This window comes from Eretmochelys imbricata, chromosome 5, assembly GCF_965152235.1.
Source record: "Eretmochelys imbricata isolate rEreImb1 chromosome 5, rEreImb1.hap1, whole genome shotgun sequence".
NCBI lineage: Eukaryota > Metazoa > Chordata > Testudines > Cheloniidae > Eretmochelys > Eretmochelys imbricata.
The window spans coordinates 90732178-90755235 of NC_135576.1; the positions used below are offsets into that span (position 1 = coordinate 90732178).

At 40.0% G+C, this 23058-nt stretch overlaps 1 protein-coding gene across 8 annotated transcripts in view; it reads left to right on the forward strand.

Moving 5' to 3' along the window:
- The window catches only part of AGTPBP1 (ATP/GTP binding carboxypeptidase 1), a 146124-nt gene that overhangs the window by 18811 nt on the left and 104255 nt on the right, over positions 1 to 23058 (forward strand). For 7 of the 8 annotated variants that reach the window (XR_013346189.1, XM_077817516.1, XM_077817515.1 and 4 more), the window contains exons 2-3: positions 7169 to 7240; positions 17932 to 18062. Coding sequence is in view for 7 of the 8 variants with exons in the window: in XM_077817516.1 (XP_077673642.1) it covers positions 7209 to 7240; positions 17932 to 18062 (163 nt within the window). In the remaining variant the exon portion in view is untranslated. Of the gene's footprint in view, positions 1 to 5573; positions 5720 to 7168; positions 7241 to 17931; positions 18063 to 23058 lie in introns of all 8 variants that reach the window. The other variant, XM_077817511.1, reaches the window with a different exon arrangement.

Sequence of the window (23058 nt, forward strand, 5' to 3'; positions counted from 1 at the left end):
TTTAAATTTGAACAGTTGTGGGAAATAGTGGGGTCAGACAGTGAGACGGTATAACGAAGGCTAAGATTGTGTCATGTATATTTTTAATAAGAGTCACGGGCAGGTCACTGGCAATAAATAAAAATTCACGGAAGCCTGACCTGTCCCAGACTTCTACTAAAAATATCCATGATAAAATGGGAAGGGACTAGGCAGTTGTAGGGTGGTTGGGAGCTCTGGGGCCCCCACTACCTGTGGGGGTTCAGAGCTCCAGGTCCCCCTGTCCCCCACAGTGGAGGGGAGCAACACGGTCCCCCTGCTGCCTCCCCAGCAGTGGGGTGAAGTGGGAATCCCGCTGCCGCAGGGGTCCCCCGTCCGGCGGCTGGGGAGTTGCGGGGGTACCACCGTGGCCCATTGTGGCTTGGAGCTTAGGGGCCTGTTACCTCAGGCAGCGGAGGTACCTCACAGCTCCCTGCCACTGCAGGAGGTGACATGACCCTGCAGCTCCCAGCCGCCAGGGCTGAAATCATGGAGGTCTTTGGAAGTCACGGATTCTGTGACAATCGTAGCCTTAACTATACCTATTTAATTACAGTAGACATTGAGATTCAAAAAGTTAAATCTTTATAACCAATAACACAAAATTTGTCAACATCGTGTGTCAAAATATACAAAGTAAATAGCCTTAGTTTGATTAAATTCTAAAGCAGAATTTTTCTTTTAGTCAAAATTTGCAGATAGGTAATCAATGATGGAAATTTTTTTGTTGGTTTGTGTGTACAATGAAATTGATGTTTGACGTTTATAGATTAAAAATCTACTCCTTTTAAGCTTATTTATATAGTATGTCTTTTTAAAAAAAGCTATATCAAACTTGCTAGCCCAGAAACAGGTACCAGAGTTTGGCATAAGAGAATGTTTTTGGTACAAAGATATGCCTTGTTCTGGTCATTTTTGATTCATTATGATTTCACAGAATGCAGATACAGAAGGGCTTTTTTTTTAATTTTCTTAACAGAAAGGAGCTGTAACAACTAGATTGGATGACTTTGAATAGAAATAGGAAACGATGATGATGATGATTTCATTTGTTAAAAATTATTTCTGTCTGGAAAGGAAAAAGCATGGGTTGCTGCATTCTAAATTTCTTTGGATTTTGGTCAGCAGAGGCATGTAATCAGAACTTGTATAACTCATGTCTTCCAACTTTAACAGAATAATCTGCATAGTCTTGCTGTGACATTCTCCAGGGTACAAGCTGGACTGATGGACTGCTGTGTCCCCTCAATTCTCCAACCTGTAGTGCCTTTTACACTGCTTCAGTGTGAGAGCAACCATTCCTGATCTGCCCACACACAACCTCCAGCATATAAATCATTCCCAACTATACTATAAGAGTGCTATAGACAGCCACCCATGAACTAGACTGCGGGCAACACCAGCAAACTCCCAGTCTCAGATTTCCCCCCAGAAATGTCTTGTATTGCCAGCACCCTCCTAGACAATACAAGCTCATATAAAGTCTGTTATTTCATTAATAACAAAGGCTGTGCATATCATTTTCTAGCTCAGATGTAGTTTCCCAAACACACACTGATCTAGATAAAACAAATGTATTAACTACAGAAAGAGATTTTGTAACTACAAGTAATGAGGCCTAGAAGTCAGAATTGGTTACAAAGAAATAAAAAGTAAAATGCAAACTGATATCTAATTTAACAAGCTAAGGGTTCTCTCACCACCTGCTGTAGCAATCTTACTGGCTGAACTCCTTTCAGACAGGATTGCTCTTTCTTCAGTGTTGATTTCCTTGACCTTTAGGTGGTGGTGATGCTATGAGTAGAAATGGAGAGAGAGATCATTTGGGGCTCCGTTCCTCATTTTTATCCTTTCCCTTTTCTTTGAGAACCTCTCCAGCTGGGGTTTAGGAGACAGAAAGTCTGTGGGATGGGAACTTCCAGCTGTTTCTTTGCCAACAAGCAAATTTCTCGCTTACACCCTTTTTCCTGCCAAAGAATGGCTGCTTAACCAGGTGATGGTCCATTTGATTTTGTTGATACCTGGCTGAGGTGTTAGTTTGCCTTTTGTCTTTGAGGAACCAGTTTGTCTGCTTTTCTAAACTTGAAATAGGTCTCAGTAATGATATACAGTAAAATCTTATAACTTTACATACAGTGTTACCGCACACATTTTACTAGGACAATAGTAAGCAAATTGAGTTTTCAAATTATACTTCACAAGGCATATTTTGTACAATATCCATTGTAGTTTTGTAAAAAGGGCGAGCATAAGGATTCAGACTATTACACTTCCCTTCAAGAAAGTGTTCCAATAGCTGTTTGTCAGAAAGCCCTACTTTCAGTTCTACTTCAGTAGGTTTCAGCTGCACTGTTCATTTGGCATGCTCCACTACTTCATGGTAAAATTCTTCCTGTGGTAGAGTAACTTTGTCCCCAGTTACCTGACTACTTCCTTTCTTTCACTGTAGATTTTGGCATCTTAAGCCTGATGGTTCTTTTATGGTAGTTGTCTGAGAGGACACTCTCGTCTTACAATAGAAGAACGCACATTAAACAGGCGTTAGAAGAAGGCAATAAAGAAATCCTTATACATTTTCAAGAAGCATGTTGCCAATAACCTGTTGGTTCATATTATTAGACAGAAAATGTTTCATTAACTTGTATTAAATAACATCTCCAATTTTTCTTTCTTTAAACCAAGCTGTACAAACCTAGGGAATTTAGAGTTAAGGTTACACATAAGAAATCCCAACATCTTAAAGTAAGAAATAAACAGTTAAGGCACCCAAACAACCTTACCTTTGCCCTGTAGTGATATTATGGAATAACCATACAATTATGATTACAGCTTTTTAGTGTTTGTGATCTCAGGTTAGATTAAAGTGATTTTTAAAGACACATTAGATTTTTTTCATCCCCGCCCCGTCTTCCGTCACTGTTACAAGGGTATACATCACATAAGCAAGCAGGGAAGAATGCAAGGAGCAAGCTTTCACACAGGCAGGACATACCCGCATCTTATTTCTTCAGCTGGTTGTTTATTGTTTGAACATAGATTCCTAGATACTAAGGTCAGAAGGGACCATTTATGATCACCTAGTCTGACCTCCTGCACAATGGAGGCCACAGAATTTCACCCACCCACTCCTGCGAAAAACATCTCACCTATGTCTGAGCTATCGAAGTCCTCAAATTGTGGTTTAAAGACTTCAAGGAGCAGAGAATCCCCCAGCAAGTGACCCATGCTACAGAGGAAGGCGAAAAACCTCCAGGGCCTCTTCCAATCTGCCCTGGAGGAAAATTCCTTCCCGACCCCAAATATGGCGATCAGCTAAACCCTGAGCGTATGGGTAAGATTCATCTGCCAGATACTACAGAAAATTAGAATACATAACTGCTATTTAGAGCAAATGAGATTTCCAGTACACCATACCCTTTTTCATTTGCAACAAATATGTGTCTTAGAAGTTGACTCTCTAGTTTTAAGAGAAGTACAACATAGAGGAATTTTTCAGCCAGGTACCAGGGAGAAACCCAATTCCTGGCCAATAAACTCATTGTCTGGTCATGGCACTTACATTTTCTTTCCCTTCTCCTGCTTCTTTTGGCAATAAAGAAGATTGAGAATAAAACTGGATGAGTGATAGGCTTGCTAAGGAGTCTTGAAACTTTGTGTGTTGGTGAAAGTGAAAAGAACCATGCTAGGAGAGGTGAGATGGGAGTGGGGATTAGCGAGGTGGAAGAGAAGACATTGACTTTTATTTTGGTAAGGAGAAATGTTTTCCAGGAACATGGCATTATAGTGGGGTGGGCAAACTATGGGCTGGATCTGGCCCACAAGTCATGTTAAGCCAGCCCACGAGCTCCCACTAGGGAGGGGATCTGGGGCTTACATTGCTCCGGCGCTCCAGCTGGGATGCAGGGTCGGGGGCTTCAGTCCTTTGTTCAGAGCTTTAGTTTGTAGCAAAGTCCCTCCAGAAGTAAGAAGCAGGATTGAAGACAAAATGGAGGAGATGCAGCAGCCTTTTATATTCTCTGCCCTGTGGAAGATGACAGCAGCAAGATGGACCCTGGAGTCACATGGGCAAGCCACATGTCCATGCATGACTCAGTTCTTTACAGGCCAATGCCATTGTTTACATGTTAGTTTGAATGTTCCCAGGAAAGCTCAGATGTGGATTGGCATCTCCCAAAGTTCAATGTCAGCTAAGTATTTCTTGATTGGGCACTTACTGAGAATAGTCCCTTCTCAAGAAGTTGACCAAATGCTTCACTGAGGCTACTTAGAATCAAAACACATCGATATACAAGTACATAGCCAATATTCCTAACTTCGCATACAAAAATGATACATGCATACAGATAGGTTATGATTTGCTGATTATAATTATGCTTTCATAGACACCTTACACAACAACCTTTATACAATATTTGTAGCAAATATATAACAGTGGTTGCAACAATGATCTATAGGGTCACGGGTTATGTCAGTAACGTCACAACTGGAAATGTAATAATTAAAAACATGACCCAACAAACCCCACACATCTTATTTTTAAATTCCTTTAGATACTATACCTGTTCTGAGTGGGGTAGATATAGTATCTGAAAATACCTCTAAGTTTTTATTTTAATTGACAACATCTCTTTAAGAAAGCTGTAGGTAATGCTGTCCGACTGCCAGCAGTAGGGGAATATCTTAGTGTGGGGTAAGTGGGTAGGATCAGAGGATTATTTCTTTAGGGTTTTTTTTTTTTAAGGATTTAAATACAGGTTCACTGCATAGTCTAGCAGATTACTAAAGAGAGATTTTGATAAATCATCAGTACACTTTAGGACCAGATTTCCCGATATTTCGTTTTGTCCTGTTTCCCGACTGATGTACGGTCGGGATGCCATTTGACTTGATACTTTGCTTCAGTGGCATTCCGGCGCTTTTTTTTTTTTTTTTTGGCTTGGATCGGCAAAAAACCTAGATCCAGCCCTGGTGGGGGTGAGCTGTGGCTGCCCTCCCCCGTGTCCCGATATTTTGTTCTTGTCATCTGTTCACCCTAGTACACTTTGCACACAATTCTCTAGTTATGTGGGTTGCTAACATTAATAGCCCCATTCTTTTCTTTTCCTATCTCCTTTACTGTCTCCTCCTTTTTTTTCCCTCTCTCCCCGTGTCTGTTTTTCAATTGACCTAGAACATTCAGACACTTGAACTGCACCAAAGTGCTTTTGTGGGCTTCAGAATGAAACAAATTGATATCTTGTGATCCTAGTTAGTTTAGCTCTGTAGCTGGCTCCACTTGTAAAGCACTTCAGTACATGTTAATATGTGGATACTGCATGCACCAGTAGGCTGTCTGTCAGTTGTCTGCCAGCTGGCCAATGTCATAAGCAAAACAGTGCCAGATTGGCCACTTGAGGTAACTCTCCTAGAATCTCATGTCTTCTCCCTCCAGTTAGATCTCTGGCCTAGTTTGAATAATCTGAACTTTATAACCCGAGATAAGGTATTTTGTGTAGTGAACCCAGCCGTAGTTCTTGTAACCAATTCTTCCCCCCACCTTCCCCTTTTTATGGAAGGAAGCAGAGAAATTCTGCATCTGAACATTGGTTGGACAAACTGGCCAGCTACCTGTTAGCCAGACGTACACTGGTGGTGCTTCTTGTGAGAAGCCAAGAATTCCCCCCCACCCCCAGTTGGTTGCTGGGAAAGAAAATCGCTTCAGGTAAGCGGAGGGGAGCTGCTGTTATGCCTCACTGTTTATATTGGTCTTGGCTTGTTAATGTCTGAAAAGTTTGGAGTTGCTTCTGCTGTTTGTTTGGGGTTCTCCCTTTCTTCTCTTAGCAACAGTATCCTACTTGCTCGTGAAGCATCCTATTCTTTCTCTGTTTGAATTTTTGATAGTTCCTCCTTTCTCTTCCCCACCCTAAGCCTCCTACAGATCACTTTATATCTCTTCTGCTGTTCTTCATCAGCTGGCTGCATGACAAAACTGGAAGTTTTGTTACTGCCTGTTATGTTCAAGTGGCATTGATAATAACAAGATCTTGTAAACTTGAGGGCTAGTATGCAGCAGAGAAAGTTTCTCATGCACAAATCACAAGAAGATAAGTGCTTTTGTTTTCCTCATAGTTAGTTTGTGTCTTGAACTTCAGTGCTTTATAACAAACACATGGCCTCTCAGAGAACTCTTCTTTGTATTACATTTTATCTCAGATAGAATCACTGAGATTCAGTTTATGGTCCTATAAACTGCAACCTTAAATGCTGAGAGGCACCATATGAGACTCTGAGGACACTATGTACTTAAAAGGATAGGAAAATTAAGCTGTTAGCATGCTGTGGTTTCTGTCCAAGAAATGTTTTCAGGTCCTACTTAAATAAGAATACCAAACACTTTTTCTGATTGTACATTTAGGTTTCTAGTCTCAAAATTAAGAGCATGAAGTGGCCATAAAGAAAAGGAGGTATAGTGTTGTTGCCGGCACCCAGTGCTGAGAGGCTGAACAACAGCTTGAGTGGTTCGTTACCCGGTGTGCTACACCCAATAATCACAACGGGGTGGAGAAGCAAGCCTAGTACGCAAAGCTGCTGCAAATGCCTCCAAACAAAAAAAAAAAAAAAGCCAAAAACACCTGGACCTAGTACAAAAGGGCTTCATCAACACTCGTAACCTTCCATCTCCTCAAGTTACCTAGTGGCCATGCCCCAGTGTCCCCAACAGTGTGGCATCTCAGATTTTTTTTCAAGAAATATGGAAAAACATACATGTTTGGCTCCAGGAGATGCCTAAGCAGGTAGCTTTCTTTTCTGGCCATATTGCACAAGTTGTTCATGGTACATGCAGTATGATAAAATTACTGATTTTCAATACTTTATCAAAGTCTGTATTCCCTGAGATTTAGCATGATTAAACTATAATTTAGGACCTTAGTGCATGCTTACTGTGTTTTCAGTATTCTGTTAATTTTGCTCTATTCTTTAGGCCCTATATGTTAAATTAGGAGCAGAATTACCTTTTTTCTTCAGTGTAGCGAGTACTCTTTATGAAATCTCTTGTATTCAAAACTTCCAGTGTAGAGATTCTGAGCACTGTGATATGGTGGCAGCACTTCATTGTACAGCAACACAATACATTGCTAATAAGTCTTAATTTTTTAAATGTGTTTTACAGGTTATCTGAGATGGTGTATTGAAGAACTAAGTTTTCCAAGATGAACAAAGTAAAAACAACATCTGAGAAAAGGTAAATGCAGCAGTATATAGACTTCTTGAAGTTCAACCCATTTACTTTTCCATGTAATGGATCTTGAGAACTTTACATCTTAAGGAAGCATAATACATTTAAAAAAAAAATGGGGGGGGGGGGGAACAAAAAATACAAAACCAGTTATGTGGGTCCATAGGGCAACATTAGTAATCAAACAATTACTGTAACCTCTTCATATAAAAATAGCTTTAATTTAATTAAATGAATTATTTTCCTTTAAATAGTAACTGATTTGGAATTATTTTCTCACGTATTTATCAACATAGTGTAAAGGATAATAGACGCTAACACCTTCCTTTGTGCATTTTTGTCATATTTGAATGAGACTTACTATATGAGTAAACATTTTCAAAATTGCATTTAATTTCTTTGAAAGAAGTAGTAATAAATTACCACAACACTAAATATTTTGGAAGAAGGTCATATGCAAAAATGCACATGAAACTGCATGCTTACCTTTGTGCATGCAGTTATCCCAACTGTGCATGCAAAAATTTGTCATTTGGACACCTGGTAGCTGAAAAGCAACCATAGTAATTGATCTTGCAAATACTGTATTGGAAAACTATTGACTGCGTGTATTTGAGCACGTCTCTTGGATTCCATCTCAGAATTTGTCTTGAGTAGCAATTCTTCAAAGCATTGCATAGCTACATATATGAACAGAAGCACCAACTTCAGTGGGGCCATACGCATGTACAGAGAGACGTGCTCAAGACTGTCTATATTCTGAACTAAGGGGGTGATTCCCCTGCTCATGTACATACATTTGCGTCGCTCTCATCAAGCTAGCACAAGTATAAATATCAGTGTAGCTGCAGTAGCCCGGGTAGCGGCAGTAGAGGCACAGCTTATCAGTAGGTATGTACTTTGCACAGCTTTCTGGCAGGTTTGTACTTGGCACAGCTAAGCCATGTCTCTCCTGCCACTACTTTTGGATCCAGGGCTACACTGCTATTTATACTTGTGCTAGCTCAGTGAGAGCTAGCATGAGTGTGTGTACACGAGCAGGGGAATCACACCCTTAGCTAGTAATGTAGAGGTAGCCTAAGTGGTTGCAAGATCATAGCCTTGACTTGTTTCTTTTGTTTATACCAAGTACCTATGAAGAGGCTTCTGGGAACGGGGGTGGCAGCAATGGAAGCAAGCATACAGGCAATTGTGTGTACTACAAAATTTCAACAGTACTAAACTTTTCTCCAAGCACTTCAAAAGCAAAACCCCTGCCCATTCACCCCATCCTTTTTGGCATAACCTCATCCCATCCTTTTTGGCAGAACCTTTCTCAGATAGCAACTTTAGTCAGGCAGGTTTCATGCTCATGAATGGTTGCTGCTGAAGGAATAAGTGTAATTTTATAAATCACATACATGACACAAATGTACGTGTTGCATTACCGAAACATGAGCAAGAGACATTTCTTGCTCCAAAGATCTTACAATCTAATAGAGAGGCAAGGGTGTCAAAGTCAAAATGCTGGTTACTGATGCATATATATGGCTGATGGCTTAACTCTTGAAGTTTGTATATAAGGAACAGATTATTTCATCATTATGAAACTATTTAGAGAATTTACAAAATGTCTTATGAATGGAAGAAGCTTAAGACATTTGTAACAGTTCAGTTTGGTATTCCCCGCAATAGCAAAACCATCTAGTTTGTTTGCTCTCTTGGAAAACTTTCTACCCCTCCAGTGCAAAAAAATTTGCAGGGTATTTTACCTTTCAATGTATTTCTTTATAGTATTCCTTTCTAAATTAGAGTATGGATTTGCATGTTGGACCCATATGCCATCATGTGGATTTATCTCAATCACAGGAGGGATTTCAAGTTCACCATGAGGATATGTTACTTCCTTTGGAGTGGTCTTGGCTCCTTAGTTGTCCACTTCAGCCGTGGAACAGTTCGACATTTGAGACTAGTTCTTGTGGTGTTCCCTGCCTGGGTAGCTAATGAAAGATCGATCTTTAGAAATGGTCGAGAGATCAATATGAATCCCAGCCACGGAGTATTAGTTTTTGGAAAGTCAAGTCCTTTCTCAGCAATGGGTATTCCTGAACTTGAGCTCCCGCTATGATGGTACCAGGAAAAAGGTATCCTTAACTGGATTCAGCTCAGGCTATATTGGCCTTTTGCGTGGAAGGATAATCCGAACTAAACAGATGTAGATGAAGATAGTCATTTGTTGTTTTTTTTAAACACAGTTAATTTTGTTCAGCCATATAACTCAAAACAGATGTACCTCTTGGGATGAATAAGCTATGCGAAATTCTTTGCATATCGTAGACAGTTGGTATTACTGATTTGTGTGCCAGCTGTGGTCGTTAGAGGACTGTGAACCTTCAAAGATCAGGGTAAAATAGATTCACAAGCATTTAATATTGGAACTGGTTTGCATTGGGCTCTGAAATAATAATAAAATAATAAAAGAGAACAAAATGCACAAACCCCAAAACTGGGCTTAGAGAAACCTCTTATGAGAAATCTCTTCTAGTAAAATTTGAGTTTGCTGGCTCACTGGACGTGTGACAAACAGTCATACTGGGAATGGGTCATATGACTTAGCCTCTGTGATTTTTCCCAATAAGAACGTCTTGATCTTTAAATTCACTGAGTTGCATCCTCGGTGTATACAGATAGAGGAAGTAGAGCAAAATAGTTGACAAACTATAAAAAGTACCAATGACTGCCTCCCTCTGGCTGCACTGCATTCTTAGTGATAAAATTCCTGTAGGAAGTGTCCTAAGCCATTCTAAGATGACATCTAATGGTTGCTATAGTAACTCCTCAAGATTCAATTATCTTTCTGGTCAAGCTCTAGAATTAGATCATTGAGTAGAAACTGAGCAAGGTGTAGGCTGTATTTAGCTTGCAGCATAGGGGAAGTCCTCTGCAGAAGGAGTAATGGATATATGTGAACCCATCATTCCTGCAGAAATACAGTGAGGATGCTTAGACCTCTTGGAAAGTGGGTAGGACTTGACAAATCCACTTACCAATGGCAAGCAGAGACCTTTCCCTGGTGAGTGGGGAGAACTACGACGTAAACTTCTGGAGAATTCAATCTTTTTTTGAAAAGAAAATTTGTTTATGGCTGTGATGATACCCTTCCAAATGTGAACCAATGCTCAGTTCTCTGTTCTTGACTCTGCAGACAGCTCCAGTGCCTCTGTAGCTGCTAGCTTTCCCAAGCTTTGGCGGAGTGAAATGGACAAGAGTGGGCAGTTACAGCTTCCCACAGGATTCTGAATGGCAGCAGTGAGGGTGACCAGTTTATCCATTTAATGTAATGGTGGGGTGGTGGTGGGAAGCTACAAGCTGAAGCACAGTCAGGCATTGGCACTGTCCACAGGGGGGAAAAAAGGTGACCCAAAAATAGCGGGCCTGCCCAGCAACAGTCAGTAGCTAGGACACACTGTCTTACTGTACCTAGGAGGCTTTAGGGTGGGAGAGGGGAAAATGTGCCTCTGCTCCCGGTTAGTAATCGGAAGGATTCTTGGGTGAGAGAAAAATAGGCCTCACATTTTATCAGAGATTGACACACATGTTTGGAGACCCCAGACATGGCCAGGAGCAGCGTTTTCTGCTTTCCCAGGAATTTTGAGGTACTTGGTTTTTGAACAGTGTTTTCCCTGTGGAGTTCTCTGATGGCAGTGTCTTCTGTCTTTCATACCAGCTTCCCTTAATTTTTCTGGTCCTGGGTAAACCTAGGAGGACCAGATTGCCTGAGACAAAGTTAGTGCTAGGTGTAAAAGTAGGGGGAAGATAGTTTCTCGTATGGCTATTTTAAGTAGCTGTGTGTGAATCCTACATAAACTGCTGACCTTTTTTCCTGTTTAGTGTATAGTCGTACATTATTCTTGTGAAGTATTACATCAGAGAGCAGATAAGTAGTCTAAATTGGTCTTCCCTTAATTCGGGCTGGGTGAATATAACTGGTTAAGACGTGGGTTCATGGAGTTAAACTATACCTTAAAAGTTATAAACTAAAGGAGAGTAGGGGGGGATGGGGGGGGGGGAACTCTAATCCTTATTACTGATAGATTTTCTACCCAAAGGAGATGTCGGTAGTGGCTAGGCCCTGGCAAATCTTAGTTTTGATTTTTTTTTTTTTCTCCTTTGTCTTGTTTTTCTCTCTACCACAACTGTCAACTTTCTAGAGTTGAAATATCAGACTCAAAATGAAGTATACAACAAAAATAGAATGAAAGCTTCAAATGTTTAATTACTTTAATATTTTTAGTTATCTAGAACTTCATTTTCAGAATTCAGCTTTTCTGTTATCTATTTAATAGAGGCTATATTATGGCTGAGATTTTTAAAGCAGTCTAGGTGACTGAGATATCTTCCATTGGTGATAATGAACATTTGTATCTAAATTCACAAGCTGCGTTGAAAACTTTCATTCTACAAATGTTGTCTCATTTCCAAAGAGGTATATTTGAGTCTGAGTTTATGTAACTTGTGATCAGGTACAACTTGAGATTTACTATGGGACCCAAACCCATAACAACAGTAGGATTCATGGAGCTTTTTACCTTTGCATTTTATTGTCAAATACCTACCTTGAGAGCTGCACTTCCAGCACAGCTGATAGCATGAGTCCTAACACATGGTGCTAACACTCTTGTCACCCAGGTGTCTGATTTAAAATACCTGTATTCTATCACTGTCTGGCATTTATGCTTAAAATATATATATTTTTAAAATGACCCAAGCAGGATTCAAATCTATGGAATGCTTCCACTAGAGACTAGCCCTGGAACTGAAGTGCCACCCTGCTAGATGGGTATGCACTCTTGACAGATCTTACGAAGTCTACAGTTGGGGTGAGTGGATTATGGCGGTGTGGAGATGCAGCAGCATGAATGTGTAGACTGGTTATGACTAGCTGCTGTATTAATTATCTTCCGCCTAGCTCGGTTTGCATGAATGGATATCAGTGAGTTTAGCTGTCATAGCACATCAACTATACAGTTCATTCTGGATTCAAAGAATAAGTAAATTTTAGATAGAATTTGCTATATGAATGAAGAAAAGTTTTTAGTTCCTGCTTTAATTGTAAAACTCAACTCAGCCTTAACTGTGGAGTCAGGTCCACCTCTACAATAATCCTCTTATTGTTAAATCTAGAATCAGAAAACAAATCATTTTCAGGACAGTTTTATTCAGTAAATGTTCTGAAGATAGTTAAGCTCTTTAGAATGTCCCTGTTTGGCTGCTATAATGACAATTTCCAGCACCCTTTAAACTCTAGACAAATAAGCCTCTTCTAAATCTTATGAATAAAAATCTTCAAGTATTTCTGAAAGATACTATCTTGTAGTGAGAATGGCTTATCCTTTCTAAATCTCTAAAAGCTTCCAGTAAGTGTTGAATGACTATGCTACATGTTGAAGGGCTCTTGTTATGAATAAGGCAAGGTTGCATGGAGAAGTTTTTAGAGACCATATTGCTTCCTGACCACATGGGGCAAAAATCATGTATGTTTGTAAAACACCTAATGCCTTTACTGGGAGCTGAGCAGGACTGGGAGTACAGTGAATTGAATGAGATTTGCAAAGAGTAATTATGAAAAGTTTTGAGTAGGGACCTTAGCTGTATTACTCCCTCTCATGGGTATGAATACTGTGGCGGATGGATTGATATTTGTTGGATGGTTCAGTTTACTGGGGGATAGGTTGGGGAAAGGTCTTGTGTTTTGAGTGCTTTCATCTACTGGAACCTTAGGGGTGTCTGGTCTCTAACACAAAACACAAGAGTTGGGCAAACTATGGGCCACATCCAGCCCGTGGGACCATCCTGCCCAGCCCTTGAGCTCGCAGCCAGGGAGGCTAGCTCCTGGCCCCTCCCCTGCTGGCCCCACGGCTGGCTCCAGCTGGGCGGCACAACTGCCAATCCTGCCGCTCTGAACAGCATGGTGTGGGGGTGGGGTTGCATAAGGGGTAGGGGGTTCCGGAGGGGCAGGCAGTTGGATGGGGCAGAGGTTCTGGGGGGGCTGTCGGGGACAGGGAACGGGCTGGGGTTGGATAGGCGTGGGAGTCTTGGGGGGCCTGTCAGGGGGCAGGGGTGTGGACAGGGCTCGGGGCAGTCAAGGGACAGGGAGCAGTGGGGGTGGATGGGGGTGGGGTCCTGGGGGGCGGTTAGGGGTGGGGGGTCCCAGGAGGGGGCGGTTGGGGACAAGGAGCAGGGAGGTTGGATGGTTCAGGGATTCTGAGGGGGGCAGTCAGGGAGAGGGGGTGGATAAGGGGCAGGGCCAGGCTGTTTGGGGAGGCACAGCCTTACTTACCCGGCCCTCCATACAGTTTTGCAACCCTGAAAGTTTGCCCACTCCTGTTATAGACCCTTGCAACCTGCTTTTGGAATCCTTGCTCACCTACTGAACTGGCAAATATAGTCATTCAGTGCCACTGCAGGATGGCCGAGAGGGTTCAACAGCGTTACAATATATTTAGCATATAGTGCCTGCGGATTGGCTGAAGGGGCTTGGGGTTTTTTTGTTACTTGTTGAATTAGGCAGGGGATTGGACAAAATAAGACCACAATAGAGCAAGGGTAATGTATTTAATATTAATGACACTACTCTAATTTGTGGTCTCTTCTTTGGTGTACTGGATATTGATTTTGAGCAACTTAACTCTCAATAATTAAGATAACTCTGTTATTAAAATAAAGTTAATGCTCTTCAGGATTACTGCATGTGCTACCTGCAGGAGTAAGGTGCATGTGGTATAAGACCTGTCAGGATGACTGAAGGACTGTTACTCCAAATGTTTCTTTCTGGGTTAGACAGGATTGAGGCCTGGGGGGGGCTGGGAGGGGAGAGGGTTGTGGCTGTACTGGTCACATTTGTGTTTAAATGTAGAATATTTTCCACCCCAAAACTACATTCAAGTATGAGAGCAAGTCATGAGAGACCAAAATGGAAATTCTTTCTTATTGTACAAGCTGCTATAATACACAGTAGTTTCTAGTCAGGTTGGTTGGATTCCTTTCCATTTTGGATCTAAAATTGTTGAGGATGAGCGTCCTTGGAGATTACCATTGGACATTGAGTCAGCAGTCAGATATCATGGCTTCTGTTGTAATCATGGGATCATCCTGGGTCATTTCAAGCTCAGTGCATACAGATGGCACTGGATCTTAGTTTTGGATGGCAATTAGAAGTAGAGGTGTGGAATGAGGGATGTGAAGATTCTGTTATCATAGAGTATTCTCACCTCTTGTTTTAGTAGCAGTGCTTACTTCTGCCCTGGATGACTAGAGAACTAATTGGATTATGTCCAGGCTTGGAAGGATTACATTTTTATTGGTAAATGTCAGTTTAACTGTACCACAAAAATTGACAAATCCACTAGTGATAAAAGTTTGCAGATAGACAAAGTAAGAAGAGGTTTCAGAGTAACAGCCGTGTTGTTCTGTATTCTCAAAAAGAAAAGGAGTACTTGTGGCAATTTAGAGACTAACAAATTTATCTGAGCACAAGCTTTCGTGAGCTACAGCTCACTTCATCGGATGAATAGTAAGAAGAATGCTTCTTCAGAATTTATTAGTTTGATTTAAGGATATTCCTTTTGTGTATTTCTTTTGACACGTGGTGGTTAACAGTTACAAAGCTTTAATTTTTTTGAATCTGTGTACTGTCATTAAATAATTGCCTAACCTCCCCTTTGCAGCTTTGAAAATTTAAATATTTTAAAATAATGGATAAACCCCATAATTTTGCACAACTGTGAAAACTTAAATTGATAAAATTCTAAAATGGTTAAAAATAAACATCGATATTATCCATCAATTTTAAAAAAAAATCGATTTCTGACCATATAAGAAAGCAAAACTAGAACAATTGAGAAGGGAAAGGGAGATTATCAGATTAAAACTTTTTTTATACACTTTTAACGCAAACAGTTGAGAAGATGCATATATTTAGTAATGAGATTTTATGATATAAACTTTAGATTAGGGAGAACATCTTCAAGCAGTTTATATCATTTTTAAGAATAGGGCATACTATTGGACATAAACAAAACTTCCTTTTAAAAGTTACTTTGGTTTTGGTTGTGAAGTTATAGTTTAGATGTAAGTGAAGAGAAATGAAGTGTGGCTGGAATAAGTTTCCTCTGCTGCTGTAGCATCAAGTTATTTCCACAGTAATAAAACACTTGCTGTCAACCATTTTTTTTTTTCTTGTTTTAACATTAACATCCAAGGGTAAATTAACAAACTTAATAATAAGGGCAAAACCATTTTATTGTTCTAAACTATGGCTCAAGCAATAATAATCCATCAATTTCTTTATAAACATCATTGACACTATTTAAAAAACTAGTGTCATTCTTTAGTTTTATTGCAAATAGCCAGAACCCACTGTACATGGATTTAAAATAAGTTGACATTGACTATTGCTGAACTGTAATGGAATTCTTTGCTGTGCCAGTTGTTCCTTAGAAACCAGAGTTGTACAGAGCAATGATTTTAATTATGTTCATGGAAATTTTTTAAACATATTTTCAAATGGTGGGGTGAATCTAAAAATGAAGAATGAATAAAATCTGATTAGTAATAGTTATAACTTTGTCAGTGTCATCTCAAGTATCTTATCTTCATCTTCTTAGAATGTAAGTTGATTTAAGTTGTAGGTGATCTGAACTAACCTTAAGGCATTTAATTAAAAAATATAATTAAATATGGTATGGGGGAGATAATATAAATATCTGGATTAAAGTGCTCCTTATGAAATGTATCTCCTCTTAAAACACCATCTCTTTTATGTAAATGACTAAGACATCAAGCCAAGCTATACCTGTGTTGCTCAAAATGAGACAAAACTCTGATAGAATGACACTGATTCTCTATAGTTTCTTCACTTTTATGAACATTATAAAATAAAGACCCTCCCTCCTAATAGTGTTAGTCTATAAAATTTTGTGCTGCATTTCTTCCAAACATATTTGCAAAACTTAAGAAACCAAACTGGTTGCATCTATTTTCTAAAGATAAAGCAAATAAGTAATAAAGAATGGGATTGTCTCAAAGTGATTTTCGGTGTGTATGAGGTAAAACTTAATAAGGCTGTATTTTTTCACTGTTATAGATTTATCAGAAAATGTTGAAAGTGAATGTTTGCTGTGGGAACACAGTAGATATCAGTGAAATTAAAACTTTCAGCCAGTTGTTGTTGTTTTCCTGCTGCATGTGTGCAGAGTAAAGCCTAACACAAGGATATGAGTGACTACTCAGTCTTGTTGAGGTAGGATAGCAGGAGCGAGGAAGGGATGGGAGACTGTAGGTATGACTTCCTCATGGGCTCTCTCAAGCAGAGGCTGTCGACCTGAAACATTGCTATGAGGGTGTTGGAAAGAAAAGATAGGAGACCGCTAGAAAGGTGACCTGTATCTGCCAAAGAAAACAGCATTATTTTCTCAGGATAGGATTGGCTCATGTTTCTTCTAAGCTTTTTGTCTTAACTCTTCTTTCCTCTCCCTGGTGTGGTCATTTGCAGAACAGGCTTATTGTTCAAGCTGTCTGAGGAGGAATAAAAGTTTGGAAGGGGAAAAACGCTCAAGGACTGAAAAGAAAAGTGATCTGCTCCTGTTCTTCTCCATAAACAATAGTCTTTTTGGGGTGGGTGGGCCCTGGTTCTGTTATATTCTTGAGTACTTTATTTCTCTACATCTGGATGATTCCACACCCTATGGTTTAGCCAGACTTTGGAGCCTTTGTAGGCATTTTTGTAGACCAGTCTGGCAGACTTCAAAGCCAGGGCTACTGTATAGACAATAAAATGTCAAAGTAGTTGAAAATGGATTCTAATAGCTGGATTCCCCATCCTGTGGTAAAAAATAATGAGAGATGGCCAAGGAGGAAGTAACTTCTATAAAGTCCTCATCCTTCCCTTCTAGTGGTCTCTGGATTTCTTTTTTTATTGGGGTGGAGGGTGAAAGTTGTCCCCGTCACTTGTGAAATGAATCCTGGGTGCAGGGGGACATCATGGCTTTAGAGCCGAAGTGGTTTTCCCCTCCGGCCCCTTCCTCGTGTTCCTTGAGAGCATGACTCCACCAGAGATGTGCTTCCCGGGACTTCACTGGTCATGGTTGCCCTGGAGGTACCTCTTGACAAGAGGGATCTTAACTGCAGAAGGGGTTCCATGGAAGATGTGATACAGCCCCAGTTTTATATAGTTGTAACTATTTTATTATAGGTATGAATTTGAAGAAATAAGTTGCTAATAACAGTGGATTTGTAATAGTACAAATTAGTTAATTTTTGTCCTGAATTTCCCATATGATTTCCTTGGGTAATCTCAGTAGAGACGCGCCCTTGGAAAATAATGGGAGTTTTGCCATTGATTTCAAGGGAAGCAGATTTAGTCCCTTTTAAGAATGTATCCAAGACAATGCTGCCATCCTCTGTTCATAGCTGTCTTAATGAGTATGTCATTGGTAGCAGGGAAGGAAAAGCTAATTTTGAGAAGTAACTAAATAGAGAAAAACATTGTGTTTTCACTGTAAAATTGTTCAAACACTGCTGATCTAAACCTATTTCACTAAAGAACTAACTTTACATTTAAAAAATGTAACTAATTGGATTTTGCCCTGTGATGTGAAACAAAATATTTTTGTCCTATTTTTGTTGAATACGGATTGAAATATAAATGTTTCTTTCAGTCTTACTAACAATTCTCGGATTGTGGGTCTACTGGCACAGCTGGAGAAGATCAATTCAGAATCTTTGTTGGTAGAAGCAGACACTGCCAGATATGTTACATCAAAGATCCTCCATCTGGCTCAGAGTCAAGGTAAATATTTTATTTTACTTAATGTTTTAAACATTGTCCCTGCTCATCTTTCTACGCCTCATCCCAAAACACACTCCTATACATATGACTGCCACATTTCAGCACTGAAGTTCTGTTGGTGTTTTCCCATCTTGTCCTCCAAAAGAATTTCTGTATTCCTTGTTTATGTGAACAAACAGTGAAAAGTTGTATTTATGACTTGTCTTTATGTATTTGCATATTGAACACAAGATTCTTCCATTAGGATAAGTTTCTCCTATCTCAGTTCTTCATAATCTGACAGTTAGCCATATTATACAGTATTTTTGGTCTCCTAAGAGTACTACCTTGTTCCACGAGTAATTCTATCAAAACAAATGACAGTACTTTTGGATTAAGGTACTATTCTACATGAACAGAGATGGCAGAATCAAGGCTCTTTCTTTGCTGTCTATAATTTCCGTCGTAGCTTCTCCTTACTACTGTATTTAGGCATTCACATTTAAAAAAAATAAAATAAAATAAAGAGAACCAAGCCACTTGTATTGTTGCTTAAGAACATGCTATATAGAAATGAATTTGGTTTTTGTAATTTACTTAAAAGGGGAAAAAAATAACAAAAAGACAAGTATTTTTTCTGCATCTCTTGGCTGAAGAAGAATGTAACCTTGAAGGTCTTCGGGTAAAAGATTATTTCTGGAACCCTGAAGCACATCCAGTAACACTCTGGAATAACAAAGAAGAAACCTCATTAATATATAAAACAGCTAACTGATCAACAGAACTTCCCAGTACAGCCAAATCTATCGGAACAGCCTGACAGACAGAAAGGGAATGGCAAATATCTCGGAGAATGATGTTGAGGTGGCTTTATTTCTCACATGCACTACAAAAGAGGCATCTTAGTTCTTTTCTTTCCTTCCTTCCTTTTGAGTTCAGATTGCTCTTGCTCAAGTGCTGTATGATCTCCGTTTATTTTGCTTCTGTCTGAGACCAGGGTCATTGGTGTCCACAGCAAAGATCTTCCAGTGTGTGCAGATTTCCTTTCAAACCTGTGACCTTTTCAGAAGAATTGAATTTTTAGTAACTGGAACTTGTTGTCCGTCCTTTTTTAGGAAGACTGAGGAAAATGTGTACTAAATCTGCATTCCTGTTGTCCTTTAGATTGCGTACATCAATGCATCATTATTCCAACCTGCCATTTTTATCGTTCCTTCCCCAGTTCCTCAATACTGCAGGTGAGCAGTCTAGCTAGTGTTTGATGGCTTACCGAAGAACATAAGAGTGCCCATACTAGGTCAGACCAATAGTCCATCTAGCCCAGTATTCTGTCTTCTGACCTTGACCAGTGCCAGCTACTTCCAGAGGAATTAACAGAACAGGGCAATTATCGAATAATCCATCCCTTGCCATGGAGTCCCAGCTTCTGGCAGTCAGAGGCTATGGGGAACCTGTGCCAGTACCTTCTGTGCAGAACCTTCTGCACTCCTCCCAGCTCCCTTACTAGCACAGTCCATCATTCTGTCTCCACCTTCCAGTGGCTTTCTCAGTAACTCATCTGAATGGTCTGGGTCATACTGCTGGCTTGTCTGCTTCAGAAAAAATCCAAATAGCTAGAATCTGCAGAGAGTCCAGCCTGAATTCCTCTCCTCCCATGTCCTCTGTGTGTGTGTACGCGCGCGCACGCGTGCATACCAGGCTGGCCTAGAGTAGGTTGCTGTCTTTATATGACCTGCTAGCAGGTCTTCACAGATCAGTGAAGTAAAGAATAATCTAGTGGATTATGGCAGTGGATCTCACCCTCACCTGTGACTAAATGTTATAATAGAAAAATGTTTTAAGAACTTCCTCCCACATAGTCATAAAGAAAGGGAGGGTCTTTCTTGACCCTACTTTGACCAATTTGTGACCAATTAGTTGAAAATTCCTGACTCTCATCATCAGCCTCTTAGTGCCAATGTACAAGCCAAGTGGCTGCAATCCTGCTAAAAGGTAAGTATTGGGGAAGACAGGCCCTGCAGAAATAGCTTGACCACTATACCATTTGGGGGGCACATCTATACAGTGCATTTTCAGACAAGGAAAGGTGCCCAAATAACAGTCTCTTGCCAATCTCTTTTGGTAACCTACAGTTTCAACCTTGTCTTCAGCGGTATTTTTCCTTGGCCCATTCAAGGTGATCAGGAACTGTCATCAGCAAATAGTTATAAAAGTGTCAGACTTAACTTTTGCCTCCTCCCCAAACAAGGCCTCCTGTTTCAAGTTAATAATACCTTATGAGAATGGTGAAGTCAGATGGGGATCTGGAGGATTAATTATCACTTTTCCCTGACAGCCTTTTTCATTCTTAGTGTCTCCTATATTTCTTATGCCTTTTTGTATCAAGAATTGGAAGCCTTCTACAGGGAATATCTGTGTCAAGATGCTTGAACCCAAGCTATTTCCTTACAGAGAGTCTTCTAAATTTCCTAAAAAGAAAAGGAGTACTTGTGGCACCTTAGAGACTAACCAATTTATTTGAACATAAGCTTTCATGAGCTACAGCTCACTGCATCTGATGAAGTGAGCTGTAGCTCACGAAAGCTTATGCTCAAATAAATTGGTTAGTCTCTAAGGTGCCACAAGTACACCTTTTCTTTTTGCGAATACAGACTAATACGGCTGCTATTCTGAAACCTAAATTTCTAAGAGATGCCAAAAGTGGAAGGAAACTATTAAATGCATTTCTTAATGTTGTCATGTTTTCATTGCTACATTTTAAATATTTCAATTCAAAAGATCAGGTACAAATATAAATATTTCAAATGAAGAACTTCAGATTATGGATATTTTCTTCTGTTTTTTTTTTTTTTTTTCAAAGTCATCCCTCCTTAGCCTTGGCCACCATTAGTCCCACTTTAACTTCGGCGGATGTTTTAGGCATCCATAAAGTTCTCAAAAATAATAGCAACAAACTAAATTTTAATGAGCCTTCTGTTTAAACTGTTAAGTCTTTTCCTTGTCTTTATTTTCTACTGCTTTACAGAACTCTTGTCTGGACAGGTGACATTTAAATCCCAGAAATAAAAACAAATTATATAGCAGTTCAGGTTACGGTATTTAGAGCCCCCAGTCCAGAAATCTTACATTTGGAAGATTTATTTTACAAACTGTTAATGTTGGAGATGTGTTAATTATTTAATTGTGGCATTGCTTGTTACATGATACAGATTTTCTAAACATACAGGAGGACATAGTGCTTGCCTCAAAAAGCCTAGAGTGTAGGGTGTGATGGGTTGGATCACAGAAACCCCCTGGGGGCTGCCACCTGATGTGCCAAGACTACTTCTGCTCCTGCTTTCCTGCCCTATCAGCTTAAGACTTCAGTGCCCTGCCTGGTTTGAGCCAGACCTGCTAGCTTGCTACAAACCCAGACCCAGGTCTGAACCATGTCCCCTAACAATTGTAGGCTTAACTGAAAGCCGCTTACAGAAGTGTTCCTGTCCTTGATGCTCAGATGCCCAATTCCCAATGGGGTCCAAACCCTGAATAAATCCATTTTACCCTGTATAAAGCTTATACAGAGTAAACTCATAAATTTTTCTCCCTCTATAACGCTGATAGAGAGAGATGCACAGCTGTTTGCCCCCCCTCCCCCCAAGTATTAATACATACTCTGGCTTAATTAATAAATAAATAAAAAGTGATTTTATTAAATACAGAAAGTAGGATTTAAGTGGTTCCAAGTAGTAACAGACAAAATAAAGTGAATTACCAAGCAAAATAAAATAAAACCCGCAAGTGTATGTCTAACAAAACTGAATACAGACAAAACCTCACTAGTTCCAGTAAGCTTCCTTTTACAGACTAATCTCCTTCTAGTCTGGGTCCAGCAATCACTCACACCCCGTGTAGTTACTGTCTTTTGTTCCAGTTTCTTTCAGGTATCCTTGGGGGTGGAGAGGCTATCTCCTTAGCCAGCTGAAGACAAAATGGAGGGGTCTCCCATGGGCTTAAATATACTTTCTCTTGTGGGTGGAGTCCCCCTCCTCTCTCCTATGCAAAGTCCAGCTCCAAGATGGAGTTCTGGAGTCACCTGGGCAAGTCACATGTCCATACGTGACTTAGTTTTTACAGACAGAAGCCATTGCCCACATGGTATCTCGAATGTCTCCAGGAAGACTTCTTATGTGGATTGGAGCATTCCAAGATGCATTGTTCCTTAAGTGCTTCTTGATTGGGCACTTAACTTTGTGAATTCCTTTCTCCAGGACCTGACCAAATGTTCTACTAAGGTTATTTAGAAATCAAGCCGGTACACGGCCCATATTCATAACTTAGAATACAAAAATGATACATGCAAACAAATAGGATTAATAGATTCAGTAGATCATAACCTTTACGTAGCTGTGTTACATGACATTTGTAGCATAGAACATATTCCAGTTATGTCATATATATTCATAAGCATATTTCCATAAAGCCTTATGGTGGGCATCGTCACATAGGGTCCCAATCCTGGTGATAAAATTAAGCATATGCAGTTTTTGCATAAGTGTTTACAGGCTCAGGGCCTAAGAACTTCATACATAACAGAGATCATCTGTTACTTATGACAAACTTAACAAAGGTTTCAGAGTAACAGCCGTGTTAGTCTGTATTCACAAAAAGAAAAGGAGTACTTGTGGCACCTTAGACTCAAATAAATTGGTTAGTCTCTAAGGTGCCACGAGTACTCCTTTTCTTTTTGCAAACTTAACAAAATTTCTCCCAAACTGGGAAGGAGGTGTGGTTTTGGGATTTTACCCTGAATACCAAAACCTTAATTACCACTTAGGTGTGGTGTGTTTGTAATTTGACTAATGGTTGGCATGCCTGTTGTTGTTGTGGATGAAATTTTTCAAGCTTTTTCATTAGTTCTCTCATGCACTAACTGGGGGATAGCAAAGAGCAGAGGTTTGGGTTTACTCTGTGTGTGTGTGTGTGTGTGTGTGTGTGTGTGTGTGTTATGTATATGTATATATACTGTTTACGTACG